Genomic DNA, 23820 nt, shown 5'->3' on the forward strand with positions numbered 1-23820 from the left:
AAAGAAGAGAGAGAGAGAGAGGAAATATCCACAGCCACTTGACGTCGACATCCACCACTGTTGGATGGGATTGGTAGGCGACGGCGAAAGAGACTGCGACCGCTGACATCTACACACGGACAGCCTTCGGACGCCTTTGTCACACTTTCCATTCCTTTGTACTAGCTCTGTTTCAACCCGCGATGCGCCTCTTCAATAAGTTTCACACTGTATGCGCCTTGGCGGTAGCCAGTATCTTGTTATCGGCCTGGTTCCTCGCTTCCCAGCAATACTACAGACGAGTGGTGCCGACCAATGGTGAAGACTCCAGTTTCAATGTCGCTACCTCCTTTGATCGGAGGTTAGTCGTATTCGGTGATTCGTGGAGCGACAACAATGCGGGCGAGCTTCAAGGATCTGTCTGGACGGAGTGGCTTTGTTCAAAGGTAGGCAAACCCAAAAACAAAGGCCGTCTCAGGACCCGAATTGACGATGAGCTCATTCACGGTTTAGTTTCAATGCCATCATGAGAATATGGCGCAGACAGCCAAGTCCCTAAGAGGAAACTATATTGGCTCGGTCGTAGACAATGACGAGTTACCAGATTCCTTACTCAACTTACACAAGTCACCGCTGGCCGACTTCAAGGCTCAGGTCAGTCAGTGGACCGCCGCCGAGGCACGTGCTGTGCAAGAAGACCTAGCGGGCGACAACGAAGCGATCAGCCACCGCCAAAACCGCACCATTATTGTCGCTTCCTTTGGTGTTTGGGATGTGTGGAACATGTTGGATAAGGACTACGACACTGCAACGCAATCCGTGGACCGCAGCATCGGTGTCATCATCGATCAGCTCAATGTGCTGTCTCAGAGTTTGGGCACGAATGAGCTCAAGGTCATTCTGACCTTGACACCAGATGTCACCTTCCTTCCAGCGTTCAGGCCCACAAGAAGCAATATCGGTCGACACAAAGAGGCGGTCCAAATTACGGAATATTGGAACCGCCGACTTCGTGAGGCTGCGGAAAAATGGGACCTAGGCACAATCTATCTGTTCGACACGAACGCTTTTCTAGCCGACCTGATCCGTGATTGGCAACTATTTGCTGCCGGCATTGAAGAACCCAATGGGCTGGGAAAGAACCAGGAACCGGGTGGGAGAATGTCGACGACGCATGCGTCGAAAATGAACACCAACTAGTGATGACATCAGAGGTGAAAAAATGTGACAACCCAGAGAAGTTCTTATTCTGGTAAGATCAAGACATGTTACCAATGGACCCCAGTGACTCGAGCCAGACTAACCGTATCTTCAGGAACGAGATGCATCTGGGTCCCTCGGCCCACCGACTCATGGGTACGGAAATATTTCACGGGATCGAAGAAATGTGGCTCAGATAAAGGCGGAATTCTAAGAAAGAAAGAAAGAAAGAAAGAAAATAAGAAGTAAAAGAATTTAGCATAAATAATGTTTTATTTTTCTCGTTTACACCACCACCACGGATGGGACACGCGCAATCTCGACGTAATTTGTTGTTTGGGGAGGTGTGTTTCTGTAGACAACAAGGCCACCGCTGGTTCCCGACACACAACAAACGCTTGCTGCAGAGGGAACACAGCCAGGATGACCTCAGCTGACGAGCTCACAAAGAAGCCCTTCTGTTCAGCTCGTTTGACCTTGGCTATGTCTCCCAGAAGCCTCGCTGTGCACCAATCATGAGCCTCTAGCTGTCTCATTTTGTTTCTTTTCTTTTCTTTTCTTTCTTTCTTTCTTTCTTTCTTTCTTTCTTTCTTTCTTTTTTTTTTAAAAAAAAAAAGACATTAGTCTGCCGAATCTTGACGATGAAAAATCTCGGACCCAGAAAACCAAGATCTTGCGAGGTGGTATGTCCCATTCAAAAATGGTGGAGTAAAGAGGGCACTGCAACGTGATTGTGGAGCGACGATCACGGAATGGGAGATCGACCCAATACCCTGGGCGGCCTGCAAGTTGTAACCTTCATGACATAAGGCTTCCCCAGCTGGCTGGAGGCAGCACCTTGACGCCGATCGTTTTCTTTGATCCAAGAGAGAAAAGAAGTTCTTTGTGAGAGGGACTGCGGCTTGTAAGAGTGTGATTTGTGTTTTTTTTGGTTCTTGTTCTTTGAAGTTCCCTTTTTTCCCATCTGGTTTTGATTCTTTATTTTAAATTATTTTCAATAATTTTTATTTTATTTTAATTTACTTTCTAATATTTTGTTTCTTAAATTCTGACATTTCTTTCATTTGCTTGTTTCTTTGTTCCGTTTTTTCAAGTAAAGGTTGCTTGCTACCCGACTACTACTAGTAGTCGGTCCCAGTTAACTGGGGGGTAGTTTAGGAGCTGACTGGGACTAGTGCCTACCTTAACTCAATCGGTCGTAGTCTAGCTAAGTCCCTGTACCTTTCCCCCAAGTAACCGTGACTTGGATGCTTCCATGGTTGGTTCACCTGATTCCATCTACATTAATCAGGCAAGTGTCATTTTTGAAAGTGGGCCAATCACGGAGGGTCCGACGAGGGAGTGTGGTGATTGGCCCGGAATCCCTGTTGGACACCGCATGCGGGCGTCGGGGGGCAGACAAAGGATGGCTGGAAAATCAAACATCGAAACAATACCTCCCCTGCTCAAAGCTACTAAGTAGCAGTAGCGACGAGAGTGGAGGCATTGATGGAGAGGGGGTGCATTTCTCAACCTGTCCTCTGCTCTGGACTGGTCCAAATCCAGCTGAGTCACCGGTTTTTCCATTGGGGAAAAGTACAGTACCTTTGAGCAACAGTTGGCTCGTTTCTCTCCTCTCCCTTTTCTTTTTGGTTTGGGGCCTCCCCGTAAACCCTCTTGATCCACTACTACTGAGTAACTAGTCCTTAGTATGTAGCACGGACGTTGTATCATTCCCTCGCCGTCCATTGTAGAGTACCATGGGAATGGATGTCTATGAGACCTGCACCTTGTTAGTGACATACTCCGAGTTTCATAACCAGGGATTCAAAGAACGACGACCTCCTAATCCATCCTACTGGGGTGGGACTATCGTTACAGTTCTATCTATGGAGGTTCCATTCATCTATGGCATTCTGCTATCCTGGTGGGGAGAGAAGGGGGGTCCCTTTAAGGGGATCCGAGGGTATTTGTGTCATCTTCTTAACAGAGAGACAAAGAAAAAAGGAAATCGGGAGAGAAAGAAAAAGCAAAGAAGGAAAAAGAAAACGAAAAAGAAAAAGCGTGGTTTGTGGTTTGGTACAGGAGCTACTATACCTTAAGGAGGGCGGCAAACCAAGCCGAGTGGTTCCAAAGATAGATTTATAACAAAGCACTTCAAAAAGCCAAATCCCTGGCTTTATCTTGTCCTCCTTCCCACCTGGTTGGTTCAAGTTTTTGTGTCCATACATTATTGTCAAAGGGGAAGAAAAAGGAAAAAAAGAAAAGAAAATACACTCCTCCTTGACCGAGGTGAGAGAAAAGAAAGCAAAAGTTCAAAAAAATAAAACACAAAATACAACAAAACAAAACAAAATAACAGAAAGGGAATCAAGATAGACAAGACACACACACACACACACACACACACAAAAAAGAGAGGGGGAAAAAAGAAAAGAAAAGGAAAGAGAACAAAATCAAAAGGAGATTAAAATTCCCCTGCACGAGGGATCCGCCTTCTATTATAACCTTATATCTTGTTTCTTTCTTTCGTTCTCGTTTCTTTTTCCTTCCCTGTCCCCGGGGCGTGTGTTTTCTATAACCACCATACCTACTCTTTCATCTAATGAGGCCCTCGTCTTTCACCCCCAGCACCACGTTCTCGATTCCCACCAGAGAGGTCCTTCGCTCCCTCCTTCTTTTAAATGTCTTTCGATCGAGTTCTCCCCAAACCCGCTGCTTTGCACTATGACTCCCCTCAAGTTACTCTTCCCAGGCCGACCAGTAACCTCCTCGAGCACAAGATCATGAATGATAACGTCTCTAAGGTGTCCATGCTGGACCGTCATTTGGAGGGGGTTCCGGTGGGGAGTTCATGTCGATATGCAGCCGATGGATTGCCTCAAGTCCATCTCTCTTCCTTGAACCGGGCCAAAATTGCTCTGAACAAGATAGCCTCCAATGCTCCCATCGAGCCGCCAAAGCCCGCGGCTCCTTTGCCAGCAAAGAGCATCCCGTTCCGAGAACGGTCCTCGGTATCAGAACGCTCCTCATCCTCAAGTCCTGTCAAGTCAGCTACTTCGAGGGAGTCTGTGACACAATTTTGTTTGTGCCAGCCGGACCCGAAAATCCCAAGACCTCGAAATGGTATGCTTGCATCCCTCTCTTCTTACGATATTCATCCCAAGACATGACTCCCAGAACTAATAGCATTACCCCAGCTTTCATCCTGTATCGTCAGCACTATCAAGCGGCGGTGGTCGCGCAGAATCCGGGTCTCGCTAACCCCGATATATCAAAGATTATCGGCGAGCAGTGGAGACGGCTTCCTCAAGAGACAAAGGATGAATGGAAAGCCTTAGCAGAGGTAAGTAAACTGAAAGATGGTCCTTATCACGGAGCTCTTCGTCATGCTAATCCCATTATAGGAAGAGAAGGCTCGGCATCAGCAGCAGTATCCTGAGTATCGGTATCAGCCTCGGCGTTATGGCAGGGACGGAAACCCCCGGGGTTCGAGTTCCGGCATCAGCCATAACCCTCCGGGCTCTACTGTTTGTAGTCGGTGTGGGGGGCGTGTGATGAATCCACCAGTATCACCTGAGGCCCCTTTCAATCCGAATGGCTCTTCCCATGGGAATGGAGCCTCATTACAGCACGACACGATCACAGGGCGCAGTTATCCGTGCCGGGCTAAAGACTCGGACCGACCCTCGAACCCTATCAAGATGGGGAGCAATGGCGACTCTCTCCCACCACGGCAACGCCAATGGGAAGAGACTGTGAATGGGACCCCAGACTCCAAGCGTCGCCGGATCAGCACACAGCTGCCAGGCAAAGCAAGTATTCACCGAGACAGAAGCCCAGATGGCTCATACCCAATATCATCATATACCACTCGCCCAGAGGCACCGGGCTCTCGTGGATCATTCCACATGTTGCAGCCTCCACGACCTTACCGGGGTGTTCAGGATTACCCCCAACCTGATCCCAGTCTAAAGCTCCCACCGTTACAGACAACTGCACCTGTCTCCAGCTCTGCGACTCCAGTGACTCAATATGGTCAGGAAGGCTCCAGTTTGGAGGCTACAGTGATGACTATCCCATTCCTTAACAAGATCAAGGTACTCGCTAAGATCTCTCCACCGCTCCTCCCCTCTTTCCGTGATGGAGCCTCACGAAGACGAGGGGCCGTGGTATCAGTTGACGGCCAAGACCCTGTCGCTGTGAAGTCAGTCATTGACTTTCTTAACAATACGATGGAGAAAGAAGGAAAATACCACACCCACATTTTTGAAGGACCCGATATCCGTCTGCGGGAAGGTTACTCTGAATCTGGCCAGATGGGTGATGCTACTGTTGATTATCTGAACACTATCTCAGCCTGGCACCGCATTTCCGATGAAATCGTGGGCTTCGTCAAACCCTCGTATGGGTCGTTGGAACCGAAATCTGTGGATGAAGACAGCTCAACACCAGGAGCGTCGCCCAAAGGCTCTATTTCTAAAGGAGCCGAAATACATATCAGTTCACCGGCACAGTCGAGTGAGAATGGATCTGTATCATATTCATCGTCTTCAGGATCAGCACCCTCTACTGTACCTGTGGCCCTGGTTCCTAGGTACCAGCTTACCACAGCCGACGCCTTCGCTTGCTCCGTGCCTATCGGAGACTCTTACGCGCCACTGGATCATTGGCAGTGGATGGCATCTCTCTGGCGGGCCTGTGTAGGCCCAGATATCACAGTATATGTTCGGGAATGCGAGAAAGACGAATTAGATCGATTTGGGGGGAACCCCGTCGAAGTTCGCTTGCATGACGCGCGAACTATAGTGGTACGGAGAGCAGCTGGTTCTCCAAGGGAACTAGAAGAGAAGACTTTAAAACGCGTGGGATTTGAAATTGAGGACTACCTCACCCAATGACTTTCTTACTGATCTTCTCTGTCTCTATCTTGGTCCCCCATTATATATTTCTTTTCTCCTTTTCTTTCTTTGCATCTGCGAAACAGGACGTGGTGAGGGTTTTTTTCGGTTACAGATTTCTCATACGGCAGTGGAGTATAGTGGAAGCCACACATCTGGGCGGCTTTCTAACAATGCTGTTAATTCGCTTTGATCTATGAAAATGGCGTACATATATGATCGGGGTTCACGGTTGGACAAATGTCTATTTTCTATTATCAATATTGTTTGTTAAACCAGCTGCTGTTACTAGGAGTGGACATGCCTTGACTATAAAATACTATAGCACTTTAATACTAATAGAATGAACTTTCACCTCCAGTACTCGTTCCACAACTTGGTCGTAGTACTTAGTACTGGTTAGTACTGAAGGCATCTCTGGCCGCAAGCTAATATAACCCTAAGTGGTAAGCCCAAGGCGGTCAAAGATCCGAGCCAATCAGAAGGTGTTGGACTCCGAGAACTGGAAGCCATCTTATCGCTCCCCTGCTTTCCACCACAGTACATGTTGCGACGCCATCCAGCCGTTTGGACTGTCTATCTTATGGAAAGAGTATAGAGGTGCATGCCTGTCCCTCGTACGAGACTAAATGGGCTTTTCACATAAAACGACCACGAAATTCTTTTGGGACATCCCTCAGAGGCCTATATCAGCACTAAGAGGCAGTGGATGTGAATACAGGATTGACTAGACACTGAAAGATGACCCTTTACATGTCATCTCTATGGTGATTGTTGGTCATGTAATGCTGCGATAACATTTTTATATCATATTGCCATGTCAATGACCAAGCTACGCGACGTATATCTTTCTTTGAGACTGACTCTGGTCATTCCAAAGTTTGGTATTGTTTGAACTCCTTACATTCCCCATTCCGGAAACCCATCATACTCTGGACTATGCGTTTGCCAGACGCTCAGATATCACAGACCCAAGAAATGTCTTGTGTATCAACACAGGATAACAATTTCTGGATCCACAGTCATCATCCTTCTGTCCCTGAGCCAACAGGCAGCACGGCTACATATATACCGGCTGTCATGACCCCAGAGTTAGAAAATGAAAACCTACCAATACCAACGGAGGAATTTTCATCAAGTGATACATACGGATCGGTTGAAAATCGCGATGGATACATTCCAGTGGGTATTCTAAAGAAGTACATCGCGCAAGATACCGATGCTTTATCGACACAATGTGATGACTTCCCCCAATCAGAAGTTTCTAACTTGGAAAAACACCACTGGATCTGGACCCATACATATCAGAAAGACCATCGCTGGAGTTATATTCGTGTGTATGTCTTGCCTGATGATGTAGGTCGCAAGATTATCCCACGCTCGAGTACGCCCTTGAGGCGTGCACTTAAGATCATCATGGCGAAGATTGACCGGTCGCCCGCAGCATGGTCTGGGTGCTCTTCTCTAGACAATATGACAAGTAGTAGCTCCCATAACTCGAACGAGGATGAGTCGCTGTGGTACATCTTCAATACTTTGGAAAACCCTGTTCCCAATCCGAACTCGATGAGAGACCAGTACACCAAGAAAGCCATGCAACAACTGCTTTCGGTAACACCCACAAGGGGTGAGGATGGCCTTGATGACTCCGACAACGGCGCAGACCTACCTAGACAATATTCTCGCGTTCCGTCCTTGCGAACGGCCCTATACCCCTATCAGCGCCGCTCGGCTGCCGCCATGATTCAGCGGGAGGCGCAGCCAGCACCCATGCTTGATCCTCGGCTTAAGCCTTATGTCACTCCTACAGGTCAGGAATACTACTACGACAAAGAGGAAGGTAATATCATTCAAGAAAAGAGAATGTATTCAGAGCCTCGTGGCGGTATGTTGTTCTGAGTAATTTATCTTCTGATCTGCTGACTTATAGAAGGTATTCTTGCTGAGACTATGGGCTGCGGGAAGACTCTTATATGCATAGCTGTCATATTGGCAACCCAAGGTCACTTTCCTCAAGTTCCTCTAGAGTATCAGGACGTGGAGCTCCCGGTTCGGCCACAAACTGGAAGTCTTCTCAATATGGCAGCCGCAACTGCAGGCCGACTATCCTTGCCTTGGAAGAGCCATTTCGATCTTCTGAGGCGTGCCGGTGCCTTTTTTGGTAGATGTATTGAAGTATGCAAGGAGCATCGCGGAGCATATACCATACCTCCACCACCAGCAAGATACGGAAGCCGGACTGGTGTGGCTTATCCGAGGCCACCTCCTCGGCAGATTCTTCTCTGTTCAGCTACTTTGGTAGTTGTACCACCTAACCTTGTAAACCACTGGAAAGATGAGATAGCCAAACATGCTGAAGGAGTCAACGTTCTCGTGATCCAGGACAGCGCAGATCCGGTACCACCACCAGACCAACTTTTGGACTTTGATATCGTTTTGTTTTCAAAAGTTCGCTTTGAAAAAGAAGCAGGTGCAGCAATCAACAATAGACGAAGTTCAGCCACTCCAGACTCATCACCGTTGACGAAACTCCATTGGCTTCGGATCATTGTTGATGAAGGTCATAATGTAGCTGGTCATGGCCATCGAACAAACATGGTTCATATTTTGGACCAGCTTCACGTCGAGCGTCGGTGGATAGTGTCTGGAACGCCGTCTAGTGGGTTATATGGAGTCGAGGTCAGCTTAGCTTCGCATGAGGCCAATGTCACTAGTGACTCTGACCTGACAGAGGCTACAACGGCTGTGCTTCATGGGAAAGAGAAGACCACTGTTATTGACAGTGAACTCAAAGATCTTGATGAAATTCGACGTATTGTTGTCGGGTTCTTAGATTTGAAACCATGGTCAAATTCTCAAGCCAATGACCCAGCTAACTGGACCAAATACATGAAACCTGTCGGAGAGGATGGAAAGCGCCGGAAGGCACAGTCGCTCCGTGCGACCTTACAAAGTCTTGTCGTGCGGCACCGCATGGAGGTTATCTATAGCGAGGTTCCTCTTCCAAGGTTGTACAACAGGGTCGTGCGTCTCGAGCCGACGTTCTATGACAAGTTAAATCTCAACTTGTTCATTTTCATCCTGGCTGTCAACGCGATCACTTCCGAACGCAAGGACCAGGATTATATGTTCCATCCACGTAACAGAAAACATCTGAGTCTGGTGATTAATAACCTGCGACAGGCTGGCTTTTGGTGGGCTGGTTCCGATGGTAACATCCAAGGAACGATCGATGTTGCCTTGAACTACATGGAAGCAAACAGAGAGAGAATGGCTCGAAATGACGTGGATATGCTCACAGAGGGCATTCAAATAGCTCAGAAGGCGATCGCCTGCCAGAGCTGGAACGCTTTCAAACAATTCCATGAATTGGGAGTGTTTATCCAAGATTTTCCTTCCCATGCTCGGGGCATGTGGGCACTCTCACCATCGCGATCCGATGTTGAGCCCCTGTTGTTGGGTATCTCACAAGCCCACAAAGCCCAGAATTTTGTTACCGCACGCCTCAATGAGATATATCCGGAAGAAGGTCTTTCTGGAGCGGGCATAAAGGCTAGGCTTGCGCTATCCAGCCGACAAGGACACCCGGATTCCGTGAAAACTAAGAAAACCACGCCTGATAAGCTGAGTAGTTGTACTGTCAAAACGTTACCGCCATCGTCTCCTCTTGCACAGACAAAATTGGTTGCAACAACATCTGCAAAACTGACATATTTGTTGGATCGAGTCTTAGAACTTCATACAGAAGAGAAGATCATCATATTCTACGATAACAATAACTCTGCGTTTTGGATCGCAGAAGGGCTTGAGCTGCTTGGTGTTGATTTCCGTATCTACGCGAGCACATTGAAGCCGAAAGTTCGAGCAGCTTACTTGGAACTATTTCGAGAGCAGGATGACGTCCGGGTTCTCCTAATGGATCTACATCAAGCATCTCACGGGTTACACATTGCGAATGCTTCGCGCGTATTCATTATCAACCCTATCTGGCAACCTAACGTGGAAAGCCAGGCGATAAAACGAGCACACCGCATTGGCCAGACTCGACCAGTTTTCGTAGAGACTCTCGTTCTCAAAGACACTCTGGAAGACAAGATGTTGGAGCGCAGAAAAACCATGTCAGAGAAGGAAATGCAGCAAGCGGAAAGAGACCTGCTCGATGATAGCACTATGAGCTCTATTATCCAGAACGAGCACTTCCTCCACATGGCAGATGACGAAGACCTCACCGGCCCAGCGTACTTGAAGCAACCGCCCGGTTTCTTCGACCGCCACGGACTCCCAATTCCCGAAGCGAACGAGTCCCCTTCCTCTGCCAAGAAAGCCCCCCGAAGCCGCAAGCGGGGATCCGGTCCTATTGACATGAACATGGATACCACGAGAGACTCAGATGTGGGGGTGCTTAAACGGAGGAGATCGGATGGCACTGGGTTGCACTCTGGTGGTACCTCTGAGACATTTCCGTCATTGATGAACTCCAGCGACGGCACTGACGAGAGTACCAATAACCATGTATCCATTTTCAACTGACTTCGTGGGGCGGTGCCTCTGAGAAATATATCGTATGATATACTATATCCAGCTTGACTTGTCTGGATGGATGCCGGACAGGAATGATTTGAATTAATGTACGGAGTACTGTTAGAGAAATGATGCTAAATTATGAAATCGTGCCCACATATACGCTCCCAAGTAAACAAATATGCAAAACCCACTAGACATGCAAATCTCTATCATGAAATTGGCTACTAATATCAATCCTAAAACATACCCCATAATAAACCCGCATGCCTCCAGAAATAGCTACACAACAGCGCTAACCAAATCCGGCAATCAAGCACATTAGAACTCACACCTGAAAACCAAGGCATCAACAAGAATCAGCATACCCAAACCAAAAACCACGCTAAGAAATGGTATCATGTATAAAGACCCACACTGCCTATAAATCCTCCCCCCCACCTTCTATCAATACCACATCAGAGTTGAAGTCACGGTTCCCTTCCCGGAACGGTTCCATTGGGGTCTGTCAATCTACACACAAACGCTTTCGTTCAGCGGACCTCCTCGCCGTCTCCTGGCCTGAAAGAAAGAGGAAAAGGGAGAGAGAGAAAGCGTCACCACAATGACGTCCCAAACCGCTGTAATCGGGATCTCAGGACCCTCATCTAGCGGTAAAACGACCCTAGCTCGACTGCTACAGAGAATATTCTCTAAAGCGAACGAGAGTCTTTTCACGTTCATTGTCCATGAGGATGACTTTTATCTCCCCGATGATCGGTATGTACACAACATACCCTGCATACCTGCGAGGAACTCTAGATTGAATTTTTCTTTTCTTTTCTTTTCATCTGTAGTTCGTTTCTCAAAATAAAATAAAAAGTTGAGACAGAATAAGAGAAAGCGGAGTTGTTAACACTAAGTCCCAGAATTCCATACACAACGACCGCATCCGGGAAAACAGTCCAAGACTGGGATACAATCGACGCAATCGATGTTAAATTCCTATCTTCGGCACTGTCTTACGTCCGTGACCATGGACATCTTCCGCCCCGTTTGAAGAGTATCCAGGATTTCAATGAGAAGTCAGACTCGGGTGTTGATGAGGGGACGATTCTTCAGTTGCAGAAGGAAGTGGGGGGTCGACTTCGTTCGCTTTTTCGGCAGCAACCAGGTTCCGGAAATGAAGGCACTGTAGCTCCGGTTCAGAGTACGATTGCTTTTCTGGAGGGGTTTCTATTGTACAGCCCTCCCGAATCTGAGGATAAAGACCATGTTCTTCGACCCGTGCATGAGAACATTGACGTGCATCTGTTTTTGCCAGCACCATATGATATGGTGAAGTCGCGGCGTGAGAGTCGGAGTGGGTATGTGACGAGTGGGCCTGCACCAGAGCCCACTTCATTACCACAAAGAAGCTCAGTATCCGATGAAGTGGACTTGGAGGGCGAAGATGATCGGCCGCCGCAAAACTTCTGGACGGACCCACCAGGCTATGTGGACGATATCGTGTGGCCGCGGTATGTGCAGGATCATGCATGGTTAATCCTGCCTGAAGGGGACTCACAGAAGAGTGGCAATTTGAGCACAAACTCTCAAGAGTTGATCAACAAAGTGGGACAAGGAGTGAACCTGAGAACAGATGCTGGTGTCATTGTAGCTCCTGGACGGGGCACCAAGCCTATGGTAGATATTCTAGAGTGGGCGGTTGAGGAGGTGTTGAAGTACTTGGAGACCACTCAACGGCGATAGTAACCGAGTTATCTTGGAAGAACCCAAATAGAAGAAAGATGAATCGTTTCATGCATATATGAATTACGATATATGTGATCCGTAGAGATACAAGTGTCCCATTTCATTTTCATCACTTCTGTCATTATCGATCTGGAGTGCAACCGATAACGACTCCCCGATTGACCGACCTGCTCATGCCATGCGATAAATGGGCCCTTTCCAACCTAGTAGATAATCGATTTGATCCCTCAAGGAAAACTTTTTACCTGACTCCACGCCTGGTGCGGGTGCGTTAGCTGTCTGTTCTTCCGCTCGTACTTTCTCTTCAACTTCCTTAACGTCTTCATCGAAATCAATAGCTTCCTGCTGATTCAAGATTCCTTCATTAATAGTGTTATTGTTATCGAATAGCGATGCGTGGTCAATGTTGTCAGGGGTTTGGTTGAAAACCCTCTCAGTAAAGTTGTTATACTTAGAGCTCGGCTCCCCGCAACCCGGAATCTGTCCGTCCACTCTCGACTTATCAAGCAAGCCAACATTTGCCTCAATAGCCGGTCCCCAGGGCCGACGGAAAGCTCTAGAATATGCATGGCTGAGGAGGAGGCATCCCAGCGTGCCACAGACTGTAAAAGCAACACCAAGAGCGAGAACAAACAAGGTTTTCCGAGACGCTATCCAGGTAAGCAGAGGGACATTGGCTGGCGTCCATATGGCTCTTAACGGCCTTGAAATAGCTTCTATTACCGAGCCCATATATTGAAATCTGACCATCCGTTCAGGATCTTCAGACTGATCACCACCATTCACAGCTTCTGAACTTCCTCCGCTGGTTTCATCTTCTCTTTCAAGAGCGGATATGGTACATCGGTAGCTTTGTTCGCCAGCGGATGCATTGGCATATAGCCTAGTAAACGTAGCGCGAAGTTGACTCTTAGCTCGTTCATCAGCATTAGTTGTTGACCCAGGATAGATTTGCGGCAGCCAGTTCCTTGCTGGGAAAGGCATGTTGACTAGCCAACTGATGCAGAACATTTCTAAGTCTCTTGGCGAGCATATGATTTGAAGGTGGGAGATACCGATTGAATGTGAACTACTACTGGGTATGTAGATCACCTGCAAGCTCGTATCCGGGGGTTGGAATCTGCATTGGAAAACCCCTTCTGGCCCTCCGTCTATGTCGAGAAAGAAGCAGCACTTCTCCGCCCAGAAGCAGCGTTCATGTAACCTCAGCGAGCACATTGCATGATATCTCACCGACAAAGCTGAATGTGTGTGCTTATTATCCTCTAAGGCAGGGCTTAATAAAGGATGTGCTTCAATTTCCTGGTCCACGACGAAATCCTTGACAATGCCATAATTTCTCTGGTCAAAAGATCGCATTGGTATCACAAGATCCCTCTTATTCACAAATTCAGCGAACAAGCAATCTTCCACCATTCTAAATCTGCGGAGATCTGTAGTGCGAAATTCAACACCGTACTTGTCAGGAATCAGGAAGAGAATGAACCCACTCTCCCCCGTCGTCAGCTTGGGCAGACCTGGTATGACTAGATCATACCAATCATTGGATATCTTCCCGAGCAGAGCGATCGAGACGGTGACGACGACCTTGTAAATTCCTGCGCGGACATTTTCCGGGTGCTGAACGAAGAGAATACTATCAACCATGTTAAAATCGGGCTCGTTCTCAGAAGATACACGGTGTACGGGTTCGTGGGTATCATTGGGATTATGTTCGTAATGCCCAACGGGATTTCGTTCACAATTATCAGAATCTGAGCCTGCTTCTTGCTCTGTTCCTAGCGGTGGAGCTGGCCTAGTTGTGGGGTTGTTGATCAAGTAAGCCTCAAGTTCTCTCACCGACTCTGTACCAGATATAGGAGGCATTGGTGGGCCGCTGGACGCGCTTTCCTGGCCAATGCTGGAAGAAATGAGGGTTGTAAGAACTGTATCTTGACCACCGATGTCCATGTCTTTGATTTCACAAGGGTTCTTAGTTGCCGAGGTGATTTCCAGCCTTTCCTCATCTCGTGGCAAACCTGTGTCAGCTATTATTGTCTTGTGAGGACTATCTGGGCTTTACATACCATGTGCATCGGCAAGGCATATTTCTGTGTTGGATGCCTGTTTCACTCCCACAGCCATCTCCGACAGTAAGGCTGGCTTGCTGTAAATCCCTTGATAAGAACATGGTTGCCGTTGGCTTGTTTTTCCCATCGTATCGTCTCTTTCAGGGTGTGCTGTTTTCTCTAGTACATCTGGACGATAGTCTGGCGTATCGGGATTGTGAATGTCACCATCATATGGAGTTTTCCGGTCTGGTTGGGCATCCTTCAAGTTTGAGTCAACATCTGCCAAGCAAGCATCTGTAGCAGTTCTTTTCCCTAGGTTCAACATTCTGCTCTGGTCATCGCGTTTTGCAAAGTTAGGACGTAAGCCAGGGGAATGTCCACCAGGCAATAAAGACCTCTCCGTGGAGCTGTCAACTTCATGGTCTGGGTCCAGTACACGAGTTGTAGAGCTCGTTTCGCCATCAACTTTAACAAAGGAATGGTCGTTGATGGCTTCTGGAATTTCAGAAAAGCCCACGCAGTCCATACGGCCTTCCTCGCCATCAGAATAGATTGGCTCAAAAAATTCGAACAGAGGACTTTGAGGGGGAACCTCGCTGGGCTGACTAGTCTGACCCCATTTCTTGGATAGAAATTGAATTGAGGCTTTGCACAAAAGGACAGTAGGCGACCTGGTGTCTAATATTTGTGTCCGCGTGTTTGGGGTGCCTTGTACCTGTAGATTGGCAATTACTATCATACGATCTATATATGAAGTTCTATATGACGACAACATACCTCGAGCGAAATCCTAAGTTCTGCCCGCCCATTGACCTCACCGTCCCACGTGCCTCTGATTTCCAGATTGCGGACCTGGGGTGAGCCCTGGGGTTCTGGGTCTAGCTCGGGAGACGACATGGTTTGTGTCCAACGCGCGACGGAAGGAGGGCCACTTAAAAGGACGAGTACATCCGAGACGCAGTTGGGATTCAATTATGATAAGGAGAGACAATGAGAGGGAAAATGAGAGTGTGGAAGTAAAGTGGGGTGAGGGAGAGCGAAAGTGAGTAAGTGAATGAACGAAAAGATCACCTGGCAACCATGCCCGGTTGCCTAGACAGGAACGCGCTCTCCTTGACCGATAGACCAGGTCAGTTTACAACAACTTTGAGTCTTTTTCTTTCTTTCTTTCTTTCTTTCTTTCTTTCTTTTTTTAGATTAATAATAGTATGGATTCCAGAATCCTATCAAGCAACGCAGGTCGTAAGCTTCACCGCGCTCACCTCACCTCACATCCTGATAGCGTTCAAGCAAATATGTACAGAGGAAGTCAAAAACATCTCCTTATCCTGAAATCAAAGCCAAAAGGCAGCAAAGATCGTAATACAAACCATCAGAAGAATGCCCCGCTAATACGGTTTCCCTTTTTTATGTCCCCAAGCGCCTTGTATCTCCCGGAAGCCACCCATTCTGTTCCCATAAAAAAGACAAAACACCAGTCCGACAGTCTATCCGGAAAGAAAATCCAAGGTACTCGAATCCAAACGTCCCACGCGGCGTATCATCATTCCCAAACAAGCAAACGTAGAAAATAAACGCGATAACATGAAGACCATAATCCTACCAATACCGTGATGACAAGCACGAAGCCTGTGCCCATTTAGCGGGGTGTTCCATTAGACGAGCCGGGGTGTTCGAAAGCTGCCTGGCCAGGCGCAGAGCCATATCGATCTGCCTCATTCGTACCAAGCGGCTGTGAGGGGAGGATGGGGGTTGCTGCTTGAGAAGTTTGGTCAAAATACCCTCGTGCTGTTGCGCCGTTGGCCCCTTGTGCAAAGTTGCGACTCCGTTGCAAAGGGGGAAGAATTGTAGAGCTCGCCTGGTACTGTGGCCGTGCATACCCTTGCTGCATCATCGCACCCGTTGAATCCCCCGTCTACTCAAGGATGTTGGTAGTTAGCTTCTCGTCAAAGGATTCAGTGGCTTATGGTGCCCATACAGGTGTGCCCGGTGGGTTTACCATGCCCAGCGACTGCATTGTCGCCTGCTGACTTGACCGATTGTGGGCCCCTGGGTCTTGCATTTGAGGAACCTGAGCCGAGGGCGGAATACCGTACGACATCTATGCGAAGTGTGAGTAATGAAATGACGCACTATGGGTGTTTGGCCCTTAATCGTCACCCCCGCCGTTATGGGATCTTGTCGACGGGGGTGACGTAGGTACCGGGCTAGGCGAGGTCTAACGAACCGCGTAATCTGGAACACCCGTGTGTCCTGTAGGATACCCTTGCATGATAGGAGTTGGATAGGCCCCTGGTTGATTTGCATACATAGCCGCGGTTTGCGGATAAGCTTCCATTTGGCGCATCCGCCCATCGTCATACATGCCTCGGTTACCAAAGTCGATTGACGTGCGTTGCCGCTTGACCGGGCCAGCATAATAACCGTAGTCTCGACTCGCTGCAGCTGCAGCTGTTGGGTACCCTCCAAAGGTATTACCAGGCATCTGAATCGAAGAACGATCTGGAGAACGAGGAGGAACCGGCTGGGGATAATCCTCCGGCCGTGGGACTGATCGCTTTCTGATCCTCAAGTCAGTTCAAGAGCCCCGGCAGTATGGGAGACGGGCGTTTCTTGTATGGGCTGACACTCACATCAAGGTCCGCGGCTCTTTTCGGATCCTGAGTTTTACACCTTGATCTGCGAATGATCTGGATAGGAAAGTCGACTCTGCCATTCCAGGGAAACTCTTTGGGGGAGACACTGGGGCTCGTCAGCGCCAAGGGTTTTAGCAGAGCAACTTCTCGGTGCAACCTTACCAGTGAAGCGGTCTGAGATGATGGACTTCAGATGCGTAACAATATCCCTGCAGGCCAAGTCAGCATATACGGTACTTTGTTCAGTTTCTCCAAATGCGCCCCAGGTCTCACGCAATAGTCCCTGATGAAAGGTATGCAGTGTTCTTACTTTCGCATTTCAAAGAGCGTGAACTTTAGCCGAAAGTCTCCCTCAACTTTCACAGACAGGTCTCCAAAGACAAAGAAGCCCCCATCTGGACCAGTCAGTTCAGTCACATTAACGTCTACCACATCCACCAGGGTCAACGTACCTGTGTTGTCCACGTCCTTCAGCCGATGAAGTGACGAGACCAAAGTACCGGTCAAAGCCGTAGATGGCGGCACGGGGACTGGAACGTCATCTGAGGGGTCGAACAAGCTGCAGCACATAAAATAATAGGGACTTTGCAGATAGTGTCTACAAGCATCTGTTAGTGAGCGGATCCTTACGGGATCATCTCAACTCGAGCCACTTACTGCGCGAGATAAGTTCCTTCCTCTTTTACTCGGATCTGCACTATCGGTGGGGGATCGACTGGCTTGCGTTCTGTGTAGCCAACCTCTAGTCAATACCCGCCAGTTGCCGGACCTTGCGGGCTCACGTACCTTTCTCCTTCCCACCGGCCACGCGCGCCCGAGTGGGCTGCTGGCGGATGATTAATTCAAAGTCAGAACTGGGGGACAACATGGTCAGCGGGAAACCTTGGGGAACTGGGTAAGAGTTGAAGTTAGTAGGGACACAAGGGAAGCTCGAAAAAACACACCTCTGAGGATCGCGAGTAAGAGAAGCGTCGGGGAACGTTGACGCACTCATAAAGGCGAGATATCGAGCAAGACGAACCCAAAAGGAGAGAGAGCCAAAGGATCCAGATCGGGATACCCGTTCAGAAGATTGCAGGGAACCACGAATGAAAGAGTGGGATACTCAGGGGAAGACAAGTTGAAGGAAAGGGCAGAGAGAGAGATCCTGTGGTTTTACAGCAAGGCAAAAAAAGCCACGGGACTCTGGAACCTCAAGCCGGAAACTTGTGGTTCGACGAAGCACTAAAAGAAAGAATGATACACAGTGGGGGGGTAGAGGGGAATGGGGGAGGGAGATGGTGGTTAATGATGGACACCACGGTGATTAGCTAGTCGATAGAGCTTCGACTAGAACCTAAGAGGCCCGGGGTGGAGACCAGAGTGGGAGTCAATCGACGTTGCCGCCTGTTGCAGCAGCTGAGACGACAATTGCTCTTGCGAGATTGAGGAACTGGTTACGAAAACGGCGCAGAGGTTGAAAAAGATGATGGTGTCGTCAGAATGCAAGCGGCAAGAGCCAACCGAGCACGGTTCCAGACAAACCTTAACTCGGGCAGGTGGAGGGCAAACAACCAAACTTGAGAGCTCTCTCTCTCTCTCTCTCTCTTTATCTTCTCTCTTCTTCTCACTCCACTTTTTTGCTGCCTTCGCAATTCAAGAACACCTCTCTTTTTTATGCTTTGTTTTTTTTTTCCTTTCTTTTAATTTTCCTCTTCTGGTCCTCGAAGCGGATCAGATGATGAAATGCAACCTTCCCAAATCACCCTTCGAGGAAAAAATTGAAAATAAAATATCAGTCAAAAAACTGCTCTCCGACCGTGATGTTTTAGATCATCCAATAGATGTTGATCTAGACGTCGAGAGAAAAATTTAAGCAAGGAAGAAAATGAAAAAAAAGTACAAATATAGAAATGACTAAAAAAATAATAAAAAAAATAAAAAATTAAGGCGAGCAGCGAGTGGCGCGGGATTGAGCACCGCCTAATTGATAGACCGTAGCTGAACGATGGGTCAACAAAAGTCGCCTCTTGGGTCCTGACAGGCCACTGACGCACACACACAAATTATTAGAGGTAAAATAATGAGGGGACGAGGAAAAAAAGTTTTAGGGTAAAAATTTAATAGACTGGGATCAGAAGACAACCAGCTGAACCAGACAAATGAGAATGGTGGAGCTGTACCAAAGCAAAGAACAGCACCGGCCACCTTTCGGCCGTCAAGTTCCAGCGGTGTTGCTGCCAGTCAAAGGGTCGACCACGGTTGAGAAAGCGGGCTAAGGTGTGTATCAGTCTCGACGATCCGACAGGAACCGTAGCGACATAGAGATGATGCGCACATTTGCAAGTTCTTAAATGATAAGAACAGGGCAATCAAAGGCGAGCTTCAGTTCGGCCACCTGCGCAAGTCCAAAGTCTACCTCGCCTAGGGCGATTCGATCAACAACTGATTGGGCTAAGCATGAAGTCCGCCGCGTTTGCGGCAGCCCAACACTCGCTTCCCCGAGCAAACCCCAACCCACAGCCGCAACGGTTTGGCCTCGTGTGAGCGGAGATGGTGCCGGCTATGCAGGTGATCTGACCCGTATCTGGGCGCCACGCAGGGTCTCCGATTCAATTTTTGACGACAGGGCAGGATTCTTTAGTGGTCGGTGCACGCGCCTAAGCATTCCAGTCAGAGTCTGGTCTCCTTTTATTCTGCGTCTTTGAGATCGGCCCTGCACAGTACTTAAACTCTTGACTGCCCGTTCGCGTGTCGGGTATAAGACTTTCATCCGTAGATCGCTCTTTTGCTTGGGCACCTTTTCCCCCTCTTAGTGTTTAGCCTTCAAATACGAACGTCACGTTCCCCTGACGACTAAAATTAGCGTCAATTATTCCAAATAACAATTAAATATCATATCAATGCAAGACAATAACCGGATAGCAACCAACCTAGGTCTTATGTCATCCACGTTTTGATCCGTGTTTCAAGCAGAGCGATCCGAGGGAGGAGCGACGGTCAAAAGAGAGTATTCCAGGGCACCTTAGGCCCACTCAATGTCCGTTGGTTTGACTTTTAAAGGATCATTAATAAACCAGATTCTGTCACGAAGCATTTCTTTTTTTCTAATTCTCCTGTTTGCAAATACCTTCTTAGCGCAAGTTGCCGTGTATTGTTCGTCGATGAGAAAGCTCGGGGTGGCCCGAAAGCCCAGCAACTGTTCGACGTGATGGATAACGTGAGTTGTGTCACGAGATACCACAAGTGTGCTGTTTCTTCCCTTCCTCACAAGAAGACTACTATCAGTCCCGGAACCGATTCGCCTTTTCCTCTTATTCCCGTCAATACAGCTGTTTCCGCCGTTTTGTGCGATGAATAAGATTCTCTTCGAAAGGCCTTTCCCTCAACACCGGACTCCCTAATGTCGAAAGGGCTTTTCTTTTCTTCGAGAAAACTTAGGAAATGAACAGAAGAAAATGACCGTCGATAACCACGGTGCTCCGAAAGATGATGGTTAGCATACAACGCGGCTCGCAACAATTCCAGGACGAGGCTGTGGGAGTGGGCCTCTTTTCAACGTGCGGTTGTGGAGGAAAATTGGGCTCGAATTTCAGCTCTATTAGCTGTTGCATATTTAATGATCTAGTTTGGTGGATGCATCACATTCCCTGTGTCCTGACATGCAGGTCGCAGAGTCCGCGGGTCACCCCACACATCCAGACCGTTGCGCTGTGAGGATGATTGGACGTCCGTGGATAAAGTACCTAAATTTGCCAGTCCATCAGAGACCGGGTTATTCGTTTGATGCAGCATAAAGGCGCCTAGCCCTGCACGATCTGCCTTTGCTGATGGGATCCTCAAGGACAATTGGTTTTCCTCGCTGGTCTAGGCGAAACTCAGCAACGAAAAGCTAGCCTTACTTAAAGTAACGTTGACCGTCTTGATGGACTACGCTGCCTCCCATGCATGATGTGAAGATCCCTGATCTGCACTCGTGTAAAGCCGCGGCTGAGGATTACGCTTTCTTTTTTCTTATCGCGGGTTTGGTCTTCCTTCCAGTGCTGTGCTGCGTTTCTGACGCATACTGATGGTAGAACTTAATAGGTGGCATCTGCATCTAGCCGCATCAGCTGCAAAGCTACTAGCATTAGAAGCCCGCCAATCCCTTTCTTCTTCTTCTTCTTCTTCTTCTTCTTTTTTTTCTTCCCCTTCAAACAAGCAAACATCGGGCGACGGTCTCAGGAAGCACCACTATCATTATTCTTTTTTTCAATGGAGCCCTTGGCCATATCGATAATGCGGCAGGGTGCCATTGCGCAGAAATTCAGGAGCATCAGCAGGAAAGCTATTACCTTAGTAAGATCAGCAGGAAGGTGAGCGGCGAGAGGCCAGCTATTAGCGATAGCCACGCAAGGGTCTCAAGGGCCAGGACTAGGATTCGTAAGGGCCGAAAGATGAACGACTCACGACCGCGAAGCCTTCTATCGTACAGATCAATACCTGCATTCGGGCAGAGGTTTCAATTCTCATCCTTCTGAAGACACCAGAAAAAAGAAATGAGGGGTTTCTGAGTGGCCGGTGTTGGCTAGAATATTGAGTCATTGGCGCAGGTGCTAGTGACTAAACCTATGTGAAAAGGGAAAAGATTGTGATACCAAAAAATAAATTATTAAAGGCAAGCAACATGGATCAATCACGATTTTCATGCTTATTTGCTGGGTTCGATCAACGCCATCCCGGAGGCCTGTCAGCAAGTCTCCGGACGTTACCATGATTGCAACAAGTTAAAGAAATTCTCCTGCATCGTCGTATATAATTAATGCCACGTTTCGGTGGCTAACAAAGTTGGAGTCACTCAGTCCAGGAGAGGATGCGTGGTTCTTTGCTGATCGACGGGATGTCGAAAGTACTTGTCAATCGTACACAGCACCGGGAACCCACTTTGCTTAGGGTCTGCCAAAACGAAGCGAGTTGTGGAGTGGTCGAGAGGAACATAGGTTTTCTTACTGCCACGGCCTTCAATGCTCAAATCAGAGAAGGGAGTTGTTTTTCCATGGAAGAAGGGTATAAGAGAATGAAGAGGAAGAAAAGAAACCACAAGTACGTATTGAGGTGAGGAGTAGAGGGAGAAAAAAAAGTTTTTTCTTCTTTTTCTGTGTTTATTGTCTTTATATTGGACCACCTCTTTTTGTCTTCGTACATGGCTTGGTGGGGGTCAACAAGATGCACGATGAAGTGTTCGCGGGTCTTAGCGGTTGCCCTTTGTGTTCAACTTTGAAACGATTTCCTTCAGAGCGACTGACAGCAGCGGTCCGTCGGGCATCCCCATCACGAACCAGACTTTCACAGGCGCTTATTCTACGCTACAGATATGCTTATCCCGGACCTGGGGATGGGTTCCGTGTCTGGGAATTCCAGTTCCATGGGTATTCAAGTTTCGGGCTATATTCTGAGTTTAGGGGGGTCTTGGACTCCATGCCGATCCTGCTGACAGCTCCCTAACAACTCCTCAAAGGATTGGACCCAACGGACGCCAATGAAGAAATCACATCCTTCGTCACAGCAGCAGAACCAAGTCCTGGGTATTCTCTTACACATGAAAAGGAGCCAGAAAGTCCTTGGCTTCCAACAACGTTGAAGAGCTGAGCATCAACTGTATTTTCTGTGTTACAACCTCGGCTTCTGGAAGTTGTGTGTGTGCGAGATTGAATGGGGATGGATCCACATCGAGCGAAACTTCTGAGGGGACAAAAAAAAAAAAAACAGGAAGAAAGAATGAAAATGAAAAATAAAGCCTCCGTTATTTGACGCCTTCCATCAGAAAGTCAAAAAAGAAAGAAAAAGCAAAAAAAAGAAAGAAAGCCAATGATTACATGGAACGCAAAGGATGAATCGTCTCTTTGACAGATCATATTCAGTACGCGGCGATCGATTTTTGTGCCACTTTTGCAGATGCCCAACAATAATCGTCTTCTTTGGTCCTTTATCCTTTCCCTTTTCTCTCTCTTTTTCAAAAAGAATCGAAGAGGGAAAAAAGAACAAAAAAGACAAAACTATAATACTACTTTCTTTTGATCTAGCCCTCCTAGCGATCTTCGGGTCTGCTTACAACTCTTCTTCCACACGCTGCGCGTATAAACTCATCTGAATGTTCGATAATACTTACTGCAAGAATTCTTCCGAGACCTGATTTCATTTAATCTGCTACCTTGACCGCTAGATGCTCCAAAACCGCCGAGAAAAAAACGAAGCATCCAAAATTCCAAATCTCGAATGCACCCAAACAGGCAAAGCACATACCTCGCGTGCATAAGACCAAAAACGGAGTCCCCCAAGTAGAAGGATTCATACTTACTATTCCCATATGCACAGGGAACTTCGCCACAGAGGATGTACATACATATACAGTATACAATATGTGCGGATACCTACTGTGCATTCCAAGAGCGCCACATCTGATCTCGATTCCTTACTATTCTCATCCATTGCTTTATCATGGCTCCACTAATCACATTCGACTCTGTACCTGCATACATCCCACACCTAGAGACTATCTCTGGACGTACATAGTCGGTCAATACACTGGCCCCCGAAACTGACCAATCCTTCCCTCCATTCGTCCCCCCACCCCCCATACAGTATCTACCTGTACTACTGCATGCATCGCGATCTCAGACACCATCTCATTTCCAGGTTTTCGTATCTGCAACTAGTCGATCTCGTTCGTTCCAGCCTTTCCCCCATGTAATAGAGAATGCAACCTAACTGATAACGTAATCCAGCATGGATGTGATCCTCCACACCTCATCCACTAGTATGCTGTCTCGTCCGTAGTAGTAATCCCGACTGTGACGATGA

The 23820-nt window shown here is 47.9% G+C and overlaps 6 protein-coding genes across 6 annotated transcripts; 4 read left to right on the plus strand and 2 right to left on the minus strand.

Moving 5' to 3' along the window:
- Window positions 1-182: 182 nt before the first annotated feature.
- ANOM_009649 (uncharacterized protein) lies at window positions 183-1430 on the plus strand (the record flags this gene model as incomplete). Its single annotated transcript, XM_015554905.1, has 4 exons — window positions 183-425; window positions 493-1132; window positions 1180-1231; window positions 1295-1430. The coding sequence occupies 4 exons, from the start codon at window positions 183-185 to the stop codon at window positions 1377-1379; spliced, it is 1020 nt and encodes a 339-aa protein (XP_015403063.1). The 3' UTR covers window positions 1380-1430.
- Window positions 1431-3700: 2270 nt separating this feature from the next.
- ANOM_009650 (putative HMG box transcriptional regulator) lies at window positions 3701-6059 on the plus strand (the record flags this gene model as incomplete). The annotated part of the gene is made up of 3 exons (XM_015554906.1): window positions 3701-4284; window positions 4359-4504; window positions 4566-6059. The coding sequence occupies exons 1-3, from the start codon at window positions 3843-3845 to the stop codon at window positions 6057-6059; spliced, it is 2082 nt and encodes a 693-aa protein (XP_015403062.1). The 5' UTR covers window positions 3701-3842.
- A 978-nt stretch (window positions 6060-7037) lies between these two features.
- ANOM_009651 (DEAD/DEAH box helicase) lies at window positions 7038-10589 on the plus strand (the record flags this gene model as incomplete). The annotated part of the gene is made up of 2 exons (XM_015554907.1): window positions 7038-7944; window positions 7993-10589. 2 exons carry the CDS (start codon window positions 7038-7040, stop codon window positions 10587-10589), a joined length of 3504 nt encoding a protein of 1167 aa, XP_015403061.1.
- Window positions 10590-11184: 595 nt separating this feature from the next.
- On the plus strand, window positions 11185-12311 carry ANOM_009652 (ribosylnicotinamide kinase; the record flags this gene model as incomplete). Its single annotated transcript, XM_015554908.1, has 2 exons — window positions 11185-11339; window positions 11489-12311. The coding sequence occupies 2 exons, from the start codon at window positions 11185-11187 to the stop codon at window positions 12309-12311; spliced, it is 978 nt and encodes a 325-aa protein (XP_015403060.1).
- Window positions 12312-12485: 174 nt separating this feature from the next.
- Window positions 12486-15262, minus strand: ANOM_009653 (uncharacterized protein; the record flags this gene model as incomplete). The annotated part of the gene is made up of 3 exons (XM_015554909.1): window positions 12486-14320; window positions 14381-15080; window positions 15143-15262. The coding sequence occupies 3 exons, from the start codon at window positions 15260-15262 to the stop codon at window positions 12486-12488; spliced, it is 2655 nt and encodes an 884-aa protein (XP_015403059.1).
- A 274-nt stretch (window positions 15263-15536) lies between these two features.
- On the minus strand, window positions 15537-18152 carry vosA (the record flags this gene model as incomplete). Its single annotated transcript, XM_015554910.1, has 10 exons — window positions 15537-16280; window positions 16344-16466; window positions 16593-16926; window positions 16999-17107; window positions 17164-17210; window positions 17312-17396; window positions 17454-17599; window positions 17659-17728; window positions 17788-17892; window positions 17946-18152. Coding segments are annotated over 9 exons (1278 nt in total), but the record flags the coding sequence as incomplete, so codon positions are not given.
- Window positions 18153-23820: the final 5668 nt, after the last annotated feature.

The sequence above is a fragment of the Aspergillus nomiae genome (genome assembly GCF_001204775.2).
Source record: "Aspergillus nomiae NRRL 13137 chromosome Unknown contig00373, whole genome shotgun sequence".
Taxonomy (NCBI): domain Eukaryota; kingdom Fungi; phylum Ascomycota; class Eurotiomycetes; order Eurotiales; family Aspergillaceae; genus Aspergillus; species Aspergillus nomiae.